The sequence below is a fragment of the Conger conger genome, chromosome 3 (genome assembly GCF_963514075.1).
Source record: "Conger conger chromosome 3, fConCon1.1, whole genome shotgun sequence".
NCBI classification, from domain to species: Eukaryota; Metazoa; Chordata; class Actinopteri; order Anguilliformes; family Congridae; genus Conger; species Conger conger.
The window spans coordinates 15,015,497-15,028,699 of NC_083762.1; the positions used below are offsets into that span (position 1 = coordinate 15,015,497).

Sequence of the window (13,203 nt, forward strand, 5' to 3'; positions counted from 1 at the left end):
ACCTATCGGCTATCGCCCACACCAGTATTCGTCAACAGTGATATTTCCATTGCCTGTAGAGTAGTAGAAGCATACAGTGCATTCAATTCTTAAAATGAATACCCACAAGTTTAGTAGCCTCAACAGGTCAGGAAACAAATAGATTTGCCTTCTGACATTTCAAAAGAATTATCTTAGCTGCTACACAAAATAATAAAAAACATTCTTTCATGTTCTGTATTTGATTTTATTTCTCTGAATTTCCTTTTCTTTTTTTTGGCATAATTTCAAGGTTTTAGTGGAATTGTTTTTTATAATGCTACACCTTTACACATTATAATGCAACATATCAATACATTTTTGTGGTACAGTGCATATATAATTTGAATGTAAACACTACAATGAAATGAATTCTACAAAATAGTTTTAAATTAGCATGTAAATTACCTTCTAAATTTGTGTGCACATTAGTGTGTCAATGTATGTGTAAATTTCACTTGTAAATGAGTGTGTAAATCGGCACGTAAATTTCCTTCTAAATTAGTGTGTAAATTAGTGCGTAAATGAGTGTGTAAGTTAGCGCACGACTTACGGGGGTTGGAGCCCATGGCGTTGTAGATGCCCTTGCAGACCTGTAGCAGCAGCAGCACTTTGTCTATGGGGGAGTGTGTGCGCTGCATTAGCACTAGCTTCTGCTTCATCCTCTCCAGGCCGTGGGCGTCGGGCACGCCCACAAGCACCCCGAAGCGCTTTGCTGCCCCCTGCTGGCCGTCCCTCAGGCTGTCGGCCAGCCGCTGCATGGAGCCGTCTTTGGTGTGCAGAGAGAGCAGGGCCTGGTCCAGCTGGGCCTTCAGAGGCTTCAGCACACAGCCGAACATGGCTTTCTCCAGGGCCAGATCTGGAAGTGCACACGCACACACATACATACACGCTGTTAGGGCTAGATCTACACACACATTCACACATGCTGTTAGGGCTAGATCTACACACACACACACATGCTGTTAGGGCTAGATCTACACACACACACACACACACACACACATGCTGTTAGGGCTAGATGTACAATGGGGGAAATAAGTATTGAACACATCAACATTTTGTCCAGTAAATGTATTTCCAATGAGGCCATTCAAGTGAAATTTGCACCAGACTTTGGTATTAACTCGAGAAATCCAGACAAAATCTAAACATTAAAGTCCATATGTAAATAAAGTTATGTGTAATAAAGTGGAATGACATAGAAAAAAAGTATTGATGTGTGACAGCCAAAAAGTTCAATTTTGGTCTCATCTGACCAGAGTACATGCTCCCAGTAGTTCACTGGCTTGTCCAAATGTTGTTTGGCAAACTTTAAACGAGCTTCAACATGTCTTTTTTTCAGTAGTGGAGTCTTGCGGGCTGAGCGTGCACAGAGGCCATGGCGGTGGAGTGCATTGCCTACTGTCCTTTCTGTCACAGTTGTACCTGCTGCCTCCAAATCTTTCTGGAGCTCTTTCCTAGTGGTCCTTGGCCCTTTGGCTGCTCTTCTAAGTATCCTTCTGACTCCCTGATCAGAAATCTTGCGAGGCGCTCCTGTGCGTGGCTGGTTGATGGTGGAGTGATGTTGCTTCCACTTAATGGATAATGGATAATGCCCCCAATGGTGCTTACAGGAAGATTCAGAAGTTGTGAAATACGTCTGTAGCCAATTCCATTTTCATGTTCATGTTCATGTTTTGCAACAATCTGATTGCGAAGGTCTCGAGAGAGCTCTTTACTTTTACCCATCATTAGATGTTTCTTGTGTGGCACCTTGGTAACAAAAAAAAAAACCTTTTATAGCCCATCAATATATTCTAACCCAGCTGACATTAATTAGCACAGATTGGAGGTACAGTTGCCTCCTAATTAGTTATGGTTTTCAGCTGGTTCCTTGCCTTTCCTTGCTGTGGTGTACTGCTTTTTCTTAGTGTGTTCAATACTTTTTTCCTGTTTCATTCCACTTTATTACACATAACTTTATTTACATATGGACTTTAATGTTTAGATTTTTTTTGTCTGGATTTTTTGAGTTAATACCAAAGTCTGGTGCAAATTTCACTTGAATAGGCTCATTGGAAATACATTTACTGGACAAAATGTTCATGTGTTCAATACTTATTTCCCCCATTGTACACGCACACACACACACAAACGCTGTCAGGGCTAGACACACACACACACACACTGTCAGGGCTAGATATACACGCACACACACACACATGCTGTCAGGGCTAGACACACACACACACTGTCAGGGATAGATATACACGCACACACACACACATGCTGTCAGGGCTAGACACACACACACACATACACATTTATCCGTTTGAGGAAGGTGTCACTGTGCGTGGGCGACAGTCTAAGTTGCATTATGGGAAAAAAAAATCCTTTGCCAGCCAAGGTTACACAAGTCTTGCCGACCCAGCCAAAATTACCCAGCGTGCATTTCATCTGCAAAAGCCCAGCTCCACGTTCTGCACTTCCTGCCTGCGCCGAAGTTAAAACTGTACTGCCCTTAACGCGTGCGTGGGACTGTGATATCTCTTATGATAACCGACGGAGAGAAAAATGCTAATGCGCCCACCAACGCAATGGAGAATAAATCACCGAGCAAATGTGGCCACTTGTGAAACGCGCCGCCTCGCCAACAACCGCCCCACTCCGCGCAGCGGGGATATCGGTGGAAAAAGCGCTCGGCGTGTTCAAAGACACACGCGAACCCCGCTGCAATTATAGCCACCTTGCCTTAGCTTTTTTGTGGCATGACTGTGGTACATACCCAGTTTACTGCGACTCGTACCTATATGTTACCCAATACAGCAGAGTACTGAACTACGTACATTTGAGTTTCAGCTTTATGACTCAAAGCCAGAATTGTTTATAGTTATGTTGTACATAACCCAGCGAAAGACGAAAAAAGATTGTGATTATTGAGTCCGTTTTATTAAGAAGAGATTTTAAGAGAGTAGTCTTTTTATGTTGAAAGGAACAAAGTGGTCCTATTTCCCAGAACGAGAAGATTTGGCGCGGGCCGTCTGGAGAGCGTGTTCATTATGTAATTAACAGCCGGTTTACGTTTTAAACACCAGAGTGACTGATTGGCTACCAGTCAGAAGTGATCCTGAATGAATGTCCACACAAAAACAGACACGACGTGGCAGGCCATCAGAGTTAAATAATGACATCTCAAAGAAAATCCCATTATTTTCCTGTTTATGTCTGTCAAAAGAGTGGGCATATATTTTTGTCTCGGGGCTACATGTATCATTTTGCTTAGCTATAGCAGTTCCCTGTTTTATACACCTACTCATAATAGGTGAGGGAGTGAAAATAGTCATATGAATGCTATCTGTTTTGGGCTTATATTTTGCTCTCTCCATCTCTCCCGTACGTGGGAGTGTGTATGTGTGCGCGTGTGCATACGTACATATACTGCATGTGAGTGTGTTTGCATGTGTGTGAGTATGTGGTTGTATATGTGCAACTGTGTCCATGTGAGTGTGTGTTTTTGTACATGTGTGTATGGCAGGTTTGTGCAAGTGTGAGTGTGTTTGTGTGCATGTGTGTGAGTATATATAGGCAGGTGAGTGTGTGTCTAGGTGAATGTTTGTGTGCATGTGTGTACATAAGTGTGTTCATGTGAGTGTGTGTGTATAGGCAGGTTTGTGTGGGTGTGTTTGTGTGTGTTTGTGTGTGTGTGCTTGTGTGTGTGTCTGAATAGCTGAGTGTATATGCAGGTCTGTGTGGCAGAGTTTATGCTTATGTAGGGTACCTCATATAGGGTGCCTCATATCAGGTGCGTCATATTTCTGAGGGTACAGAAGCAGTTGACAGCCGTGTCTGCAGAGTCGTACCTTTCTCCTTCTCGGGCACCAGGGTCTCGATGGGGGGCTCCAGCTCACCGCAGGCCAGCAGGAAGCACTTGGCCTGGGACAGGAAGTGGCGCAGGCCCTGCAGCAGGGTGAGGGCGGGCCCCGGGGCCTGCGCCGGGGGCTCCAGCTCCTTCCTCTGCTGCTGCAGGAAGTCCTGGACCAGGGCCCCGAAGGCGGACCGGCGGTCCTGGGAGAGTTCGTCCACCAGCTGGGCCACGCGCTTCTCCGGGGCGAAGAGCGTGACGAAGGCCGCGCTCATCCTGCGCAGGCCGGAGCCCGCGCGCGGCGGCTTGGCGGGGGGCGCCGCTTTCGGGGCCGCGGGGCGCTGGGGGGTGTCCTCCGCCTCCTCCAGGCTGCTGAAGGAGCTGTTGCTGTCCAGCTCCGCCAGGGACGGGGCGCGCCTCCTCTCCAACGCCAGTCCCGCCTCCGGCCCGCCCTCCTCCGCCTCCTCCCCCTGGCCCGACTCCTCCTGGTTCCCGGGGGAGAAATTGGGTCAGTCCGTCACCTGTTACGGGCGTTCTTACCGCAGGCCGAGGGCGCCCAATCGCGTGCCACGGAGGGACGAAAGTAATTCCGGCCAATCACTACGCCAGCTCATTCCACTTATTAACACTTATCTACAACTGATCCAGAATGCTGCAGCCCGTCTGGTATTCAATGTTCCCAGACATTCACATGTCACCCCCCTACTCAGCAACCTCCGCTGGCTGCCTGTTATGGCTCGCATCAAATTTAAAACTTTGGTGCTCGCGTACCAGGCAGTTAAGGGATCAGCCCCTGTATATATATTCAATCACTCATCAAGACCTATACACCAGCAAGACCCCTCCATTCTGCCACTTCGTGCCGTCTGGCGCCTCCCCCTCGCCACACCTGCACTTCTCGCTCACGACTGCTGTCTGTCCTGGTCCCACGGTGGTGGAATGACCTCCCGGTGGGTGTCAGAACGGCAGAGTCTCTGACCTCTTTCAAGCGCAGACTGAAGACTCATCTCTTCAGGCTACACCTTTCCCTCCCTAACTCGCCACCATGATTAGCCTTATATATGCCATAGACTGTAATGGCACTTATATAGTTGTATAGATGTTGTTTTTTGTATTAGTTATTGTATTGTTGTACTCTGGCAGGTATTCTAGCTGCCAACTGTGGTATGCTAGTTTGTAAGCTGATGTATTCTTCAAGGGTTCCGATTATATCTGTATGGTTACACTAGGACTCGGAACTGTACTGTCCTCTCAGGTCCTCTTCGCACTTGTACTTGTCTTTGATCTGCACTGTGTTGTACGTCGCTCTGGATAAGAGCGTCTGCTAAATGCCATGTGATGTAATTCAACCAGAGAAGAGGGAAATCATTTCAGAAATCAGCTGGTCTAGTGATTGGTCGGAATGAAAACCTGCATGCTCTCGGCCCTCCATGTCACATGATTGGGCACCCCTGCCATAGACTGGAGAAAAAATATGGACCAAGTGCCTGTTATGTCACCCACTGACTATCCACGGGCTCGTAAAAAGCATTTAGAAACTGTGGAACGCCGCCATGTTGTACATTTGGAGCCAGAGACTGCGCAGTAGGGAAGCTCCTCCACTAACCGTGTGAGAGAGAGTCACGTAATCTGTCCCAGAACCGTCCACACAGTCTGGCCGTATTGTCCTAATTACACAATCATTTAAAGGAAATCGGCACACGGGGAAACATTCGGTGAATAAAAAACACAGATTGTAAGTATTTTTTCTTGTGGGAAAAAATTATTGACTTTGCATTTTGACCGCAATTGATGATTGACTTTACATTGAAAATAGGTCTGAATTACCAATACTAGCACCCTCTGCTTCAAAAACGCAGTTTTGCCTGTTTGGTTCTAACTATAATACAAATCTGTGATTTATTTGTACGGAAATACTTTTCTGCACTCGATTGATCTTGCCAGGTGCAACTGAGGCAGCCAAGAGGACCAGAAGGTGGGGTTTGCACTTGAAAGTATTTAATAGGTCCCAAGACAAGCTAAGTAAAGCCTAGAAAAGTATTTGAATCAAAAACCATTTGCGTATTTCACCCAGGTCTGGTTCTTGCACTTGCGTCAGCGTGCCTGCTTGTGTGAGCAGTGTCTGTGGTGTGGTGTGGCTTTGTGTGAAAGTGTTACACCCGCGATGTCCCAGACCCAAATGCGACCGCAAACACTCAGCGAGTCTCAATGTGTCATCAGCAGCACAGCTCTGGCAGGGTTCAGGCACAATACTCCGCTGTCTAGGGGAAAACAGGGTGGTCAAATATCGACTCCGGACCGTGCCAGTGTCAACTGCGCCCAGCAACTCCGTTCGGCTCTACACTGCCAAAGGCATCTGTCCTAACAAAGTGGTTCGCTCTTGTAATGACAATTAAAGTAATTTTTTTCCCTCAAGGAGAAAATATTAGCTCGTTTTAAGTTACAGTTTGCATGACAAGTGAAATTAGTCAAGCTGTCTCACCTCATTGGCAATATTTTTGTCCCATTTGGTAAAAGAGGAATAGAACTAAGATTTGTAGTCAAGATACAACACTAAAATATTTGTTGAGACTGTCTATTTTTTTGCAGTGTAGCCTTGCCCAGGGAAGTGTGGGCATCTCATCATAGCTCAGTTGCGTCCCCACCGGTCGACCGGTTGCCCGCAAGTCTTCCTCCAGCTCACTGCCGGACTGGCGAGAGGCGTGGGCTGGCATCACGTGCTTCGGAGGAGAGCACGTGTGTGCCTCCACCCCTCCTATGAGCCGATGTGCACGTGGAGGTTTGCAGCAGCGACTGAGCGCTGGTGAATGGCACCAGACCTTCCACACAGGGAGATGGAGCGAGGAGAAGGCATTAACCGTTTATGGTGTGAGATCATTCGAGTGTTCTTAACTGAGCGTTCTAATGCTGATGTCACAATCACCGCCCCGGTAACTGAAAGCAGTGGAGTTCTAGAACACTGGGATTCTGAGGAAAAATGCATTCCAAAAAAATGTGTGATGATGCACACATTGTCAGTTCGTTCGACTCATCTAAATCCACTTGGTAGCAGATGAACAACTTGATGTTTTTATATTCATCATTGCCTCAATGATGCATACAACTGTAGATTAATCCTGTAAAAAACACAATTTGTTCCAAAAGCAATTTAAACACTCACTATATGCTATAACTTTTTATTTTTAACTGTAATAAATTAAACTGTGGGACAATCCAGCTGCTGTTAGCAGACCTCAGTATTTGCCACTAGGTTGTTATTTTGTTATTTTGCCACAAATACCTTCTCCTGGATATACTGGATCTTTCTCCTGTCAATCAGGTATCCTTTGTATGACAAATCCCAATATATGACAAAGTTTTTAACTGCTGTCACCCACTGCAGCGGATGGGACGGCACCAGGAGTTGGCATCATGTTATGAAATCTGAATGCACCGTATCGTTAGGCAAACTGAGCCCACACAATCGGCTTGATGGCACAATGTATTTGCATTGGCCTCAAGCATCGGTTGGCATTTTACATATATTTCTGCATATGTATGTTTTCCTGTATTTCTTTTAGGATATGAGCCTGATTGCGAGAGTGTGTGCCAATGAGAAAGGGTGTGTGTGATGTGTGTGACACTAAATGTGACAGTAAATGTGTGTGACAGTAATAGTATGAAGAGGCGACAGTGTAACAGTGTATGGAATACAGTGTGACAGTGAGAAAGGGTGTGTGTGATGTGTGTGACACTAAATGTGACAGTAAATGTGTGTGACAGTGTAACAGTGTATGGAACACAGTATGACAGTAAACGAGTGTGTGACAGTATGAATTGGCCAAAGTAACGGTGTTTGACCATAAGAGGATGAGAACGGGTAAAATTAACAGTGTGTAACAGTAGTGGTGTTATTACGGTGTATCAGCAAGACTCAAGGCCAGCTCAAGGCACAGGCCAGGTAGCAGTAACTGTATAGCAGTAACAGTGCGTAACCATAGGAATGAGTAACGGGTGTCAGTAACAGGAGGACTGTAATGGTAAAATGCTTTAGAAGTCAGCATAGCAGTGACAGTAGTTGTAAGTGTAAGTGTAATGACACCAAATACAGCATGCAATGCTCTCCATTCATTATGCCGTGGCTTGTTCATCACAGGCACAGTCCTGTGTTTGCATAGAATAATCTCCCCGGTTATTCTACATCCAGTGCAGCTCATCTGCTTCACACAACTCAGATCAAACTTTCAAACTAGGCATCGCAGACCAAATATGAATGAAGATTCAGCCATTGCATTGCTTATTTCTCGGCTCAAATGTACGAAAACGTACTTCAGTAGACTGTTTAGGAGGAATAAGAGAAAGTTCACCAACGTCTGCCATGTTGTTCTGTTGCGCCAACCGATGGACATAATGCGTCTACCCAGGTGCTAACTGTGTTCCACAGTAGGCTACGTCCCTTGTTCGTTTTGATCCCATGGAGCCATCTATATTACATTAATGGCATTTGGCAGACGCTCTTATCCAGAGTGCATACCCATAACCCGGGATAAGTGCGCTGAAGTGGGAGGTGGAACCTGCCTACTGTAGCGCTCATCACAGGGACAGTCTGATACGTCGCCATTTCTGATCGCCAGATTTGGTATGGAGGTATCTTAATAGTGCATGATAGGGGACATTCTAGATTACTTGCCAGTTTAGCCCTAACCCTAACCCTAACCCTAACTGCTATCATTTCAACCTGTAGGCCAGCAGAGGATGGGCATCCCCCTCCAGCCAGGTTCCTCTTGAGATTTCTTCCCATCAGGGATGTTTTTCTCACCACTGTTTCATTCTAGGGAGTTGTTTACCTCATATGCTATTTGGGGGCTTAGGGCTGGTATTTCCTGTTTTTTCTACCTATCTGTTACAACGTAAAGCCTCTTTGGGACAGTCTGCTGTGAAAAGCGCTATACAAATAAAATTGAATTGAATTGAATTGAATTGAAGTGAAGTGAAGTGAAATTGAGTTGAATTGAATTGAATTGAATTGAATTGAACTGAACTGAACTGAACTGAACTGAACTGAACTGAACTGAACTGAACTGAACTGAGCTGAACTGAATCGATTCGAGGGGGTCCGTACCTGTTGCGGGTCGTGGGGTATCAGCTCCTCCTCCTCCTCGGAGGTTGGGGAGAGGGCCTGGGTTCTGCGGAGCAGGCCGGCGTTGGTGCTGGCCCTCTTCTGCTGGGGCAGGCTGGGCTCGGCGCAGTCGAGCTCGGTGGAGCGCGGGGGGGACGACAGCGTCATGGAGCTCTCCGTGGAGACGCGCACCCTCAGGCTGCGCTTGAAGCGGTGCCGCTTGTGCAGGGCGCCGCGGCTGGGGGGCTCGCGCAGGAAGAGCGGGTTGATGTAGCACAGCGCCACCTGCTGGCCGCCGCGCCCCAGAAACAGGCCTCCCGGCTGGTCCGCGGGGGGAGGGCCGTTCCGAGGCGTCCGGAAGTTCAGCGGCGAGCTCCAAAATTCTGCAGCGATCACAGACGTAGCCAGGACACTACATTGCATTACATTACAGTTATTTAGCTGACACTCTTCATCCGAAGCATTCAGTTGATTAGACTATACAGGAGATAATCCTCCCCAGGAGCTATGTGGGGTTTTAAGGGCCTTGTTCAAGGGACCCAACAGTTGTTCAGATCTTATCGTGGCTACACCGGGGCTTCAACTACCAACCTCCTGGGTCCCTGTCATGTACTTTAGCCACTAGAATAGAGGCTGCCCCCAACAGGTTCCGGTGTTCTGACAAACCAATGTACCTGCTTCTGTTAACTTGCATGAGCACAGTAGTGCTGTTTCATATGCAGTATGCTCACAGGGGTGAGTGTGTTTTGAGCCAGGTTTGGCTCATATATTTGCCCTGTTTCTTATGCAGTATGCTCACCGGGGTGTGTGTTTTGAGCCAGGTTTGGTTCATATATTTGCTGATGTAAATCAGTTATAGACCACACTTGAATTCTCGTCCAAGAGCTCAGCTGTGAATTAATGGAAAGATGCTTGACTTCATAGAGCTGGACTCTAGAGAGCTAGCAAGCACAGCAGAGCAGACCTGGGTCAAATACATAATTGTTCTGGATTCAAATACTTTTCTACACTTCACTAAGCTTGTCTGGTGTATTGGAGCCTACAAACCCCACCTTTTTGTCCTCTTGGTTGGCTCAATTGCACCAGACAGTATCAAGCATGCACAGAAAAGTAATTGAATCCAAAACAATTCGGTATTTGACCCAGTCCTGCCGCAGATTTTCAGTTTTTTAATGGTCAGCTAGGACAGACTTATGGGTCAGTAACCATAACTGGCAGCAAGGCGATAACCTCTGTGATGCACATGCAGTCCGCGGTCACCCAGACGGTTGGGGTAGTTTGGCAGGGCTAATGGAGGTGCAGGGGTATTTTGGGGCACATACCCAGGCCCATGTGTGAGAGGGACTCCAGCTGTCTGTGGGATGAGGCTTTAACTATGGCTTCCGGAAGCTCCAGTGGGAAAGGAAGTATGTCTCTGTAAAAGACCAGAGACCGATAACACGATTATATCACATTCAATATGTTATTATTATGTTATGAGTGTGTGCTATGTTCAGTATGTCTCTGTAAAAGACCAAAGACTGATAACCAATCGTAACCGATGACAAAATTATATCACATTCAATATGTTATTATTATGTTATAAGTGTGGGAGTGTGGGTTTTAGTGTGTGTGTTTTAGTAGGTGGGTGGGTCTACGTGGGTGTGTCTTAGTGGTTGTGTGGGTTTTAGTGTGTGTGCCTTAGTAGGTGGGTGGGTCTTAGTGGGTAGGTCTTAGTGGTTTTGTGGGTGTACCTGGGTGTGTCTTAGTGGGTTGATGGGTCCAGTTGGTGTGTCTTAGTGGGTGGGTCTGTCTGGGTGGGTCTTAGCAGGGGGGCGGGTCTTACCGGCTGATGCAGTAGAAAGCGACCAGCCTGCACAGGTCGGGGAAACTGACGGCCGAACTCTCCAGGGAGAAAGCTGAAAACAGTCAGAGCTGGTATCAGCACCACTGTCCCCCATACTGTATGTGTATTAGCACATGTGTGCTTGTGTGTACAGTATCTGTGTGCATGTATTTGTGTGTGTGTGCCTGAGTGTTTGTGTGTATGTGTGCATCTCTGTGCACGTGTGTATGTGTGCGCGTCTATGTGTACATGCGTGTGTGTATTTGTGTGTGTATGTGTGTGGGTCTATGTATTTGTGTGTGTGTGTATGTGGGTGCATGTACGTGTGCGTATGTGTGTGCGTCTATGTGTACGTGTGTGTGCATATTTGTGTGTATGTGTGTGTGTCTACTGTGTGCATGTGTGTGTGTGTCTATACATCTGTATGTGTCTGTGTGTGCATGTATGTTTGTGTATGTGTGTGTCTATGAATCTGTGTGTGTTTGTGTATGTGTGCATGTATTTGTGCGCGTATGCATCTGTGTCTGTCTGTGCGTGCATGTATACGTGCGTACGTGTGTGCGTCTATGTGTCTGAGTGTGTTTGCGTATGTATTTGTGAGAGTGTATGTGTGTGTGTTCCTGTGCTCCACACGCACTGGATTCCTCCTCACGGATGACACACTGCCGAATGGCGGAGGGGGCACTGTCCTCTGTCAGTCTCACACACAGCACCTTCTTCTGCGACTGGCTGCACCTGCGCACCAGGAAGGCCTGCAGCGGGCGCCACACAGAGGGGGTACACAGAACATTCAGACATTTAAGAAAAGCAAAAAAGAACAGCATTGCCATGTGCTTTCTACATGTGGCTTTATCAGTGTATGTGTACCATAGGTGTATGTGTGTGTGTCTGTGTGTTTATGTGTGTGTGTGTGTGTGTGTCACAGTAGAGATAGTCTCAAGGATAGGAGTAATAATTGTTGTGGAACTTTGATTCAGTTCCGTCACGTTCCGGGGAACTCTGGTCAAACGCATATATGATTCCGGAAAACCACCCCACATTCTGAGACATCTGGGACACTCTCACACCACAGTGGAGAGACATCTCCGCGAAAGATGACTGACTTCTAGTCACAGGATAAGTACGATGTAAACAAGTCAATATTTGCATCTGATCTGCAAATCACCAGAAAGCATCTATGCATCTAACAGAGATTTACTGAATTGTAGTTCATGTGTTCAAATATTAAAATATGATTAATTCTTTGTCATTTAGATTTTTTTCTCTCTTAGCTAGCAACATTATGTCATTTGAGGAGAATAAAGATGACACGACAGCCTGTGATTCAAACAAAATAAATACATTTGTATTGAGCAAATTACTGTGACACATTCCTCATAGATCAAGCCCTCGCTGCATTGGCATATGTATAGCATGGATTATGTTGGCAGTGGAAATATCTGCAGGCTACATTAGCTGACAGTGTAAAGAGAAATGTAGCATCAGAGCAAGCCTTTAGCTGACAAAAAAACAGGTGGGATGTGGTTTGTGTGTGTGTGTGTGCGCGTGTGCGTACGTGTATGTGTGCATGTGCGTGTTTGTGTGTGTGTGCATGCATGCGTGCCTGTGTGTGTATGTGGTGTGTGTTTTACCCCTTTGGGCTCTGCCTGCAGGACCTGGTGGGCGGAGTCAGTGTTGAATGACAGCTGCAGCCAGATGGGGTGTGTGAGGAGCAGGCGGTCCAGCACGCTGATGGTCCTCAGAGAGCCGGACTGGAGCTCACACACATCCATCTGCACGGAGAGAGAGGTATATAATACACACACACATCCATCTGCAGAGAGAGGTATATAATACTCACACACCTCCATCTGCACGGAGAGAAAGGTATATAATACACACACACATCCATCTGCAGAGAGAGAGGTATATAATACACACACACATCCATCTGCACGGAGAGAGAGGTATATAATACACACATCCATCTGCACGGAGAGAGAGGTAAATAATACACACACACATCCATCTGCATGGAGAGAGAGGTATATAATACACACACACATCCATCTGCACGGAGAGAGAGGTATATAATACTCACACACATCCATCTGCACGGAGAGAGAGGTAAATAATACTCACACACATCCATCCGCAGAGAGGTATATAATACACACACATCCATCTATCTGCATGGAGAGAGAGGTATATAATACACACACATCAATCTGCACAGAGAGAGAGGTATATAATACACACACACATCCATCTGCACGGAGAGAGAGGTATATAACACACACACACATCCATCTGCACGGAGAGAGGTATATAATACACACACACATCCATCTGCATGGAGAGAGAGGTATATAATACACACACATCCATCTGCATGGAGAGAGAGGTATATAAGACTCACACACATCCATCTGCACGGAG

At 46.5% G+C, this 13,203-nt stretch overlaps 1 protein-coding gene across 1 annotated transcript in view; it reads right to left on the reverse strand.

Moving 5' to 3' along the window:
• Window positions 1–13,203, reverse strand: part of rin1b (Ras and Rab interactor 1b) — a 41,513-nt gene that overhangs the window by 5,568 nt on the left and 22,742 nt on the right. Inside the window, exons 2-8 of the mRNA XM_061236465.1 lie at window positions 12,417–12,557; window positions 11,423–11,537; window positions 10,786–10,858; window positions 10,283–10,374; window positions 8,919–9,343; window positions 3,861–4,326; window positions 572–877 (exon numbers count right to left, since the gene is read on the reverse strand). Of these exons, the coding sequence (XP_061092449.1) occupies window positions 572–877; window positions 3,861–4,326; window positions 8,919–9,343; window positions 10,283–10,374; window positions 10,786–10,858; window positions 11,423–11,537; window positions 12,417–12,557 (1,618 nt within the window). The remainder of the gene's footprint in view (window positions 1–571; window positions 878–3,860; window positions 4,327–8,918; window positions 9,344–10,282; window positions 10,375–10,785; window positions 10,859–11,422; window positions 11,538–12,416; window positions 12,558–13,203) is intronic.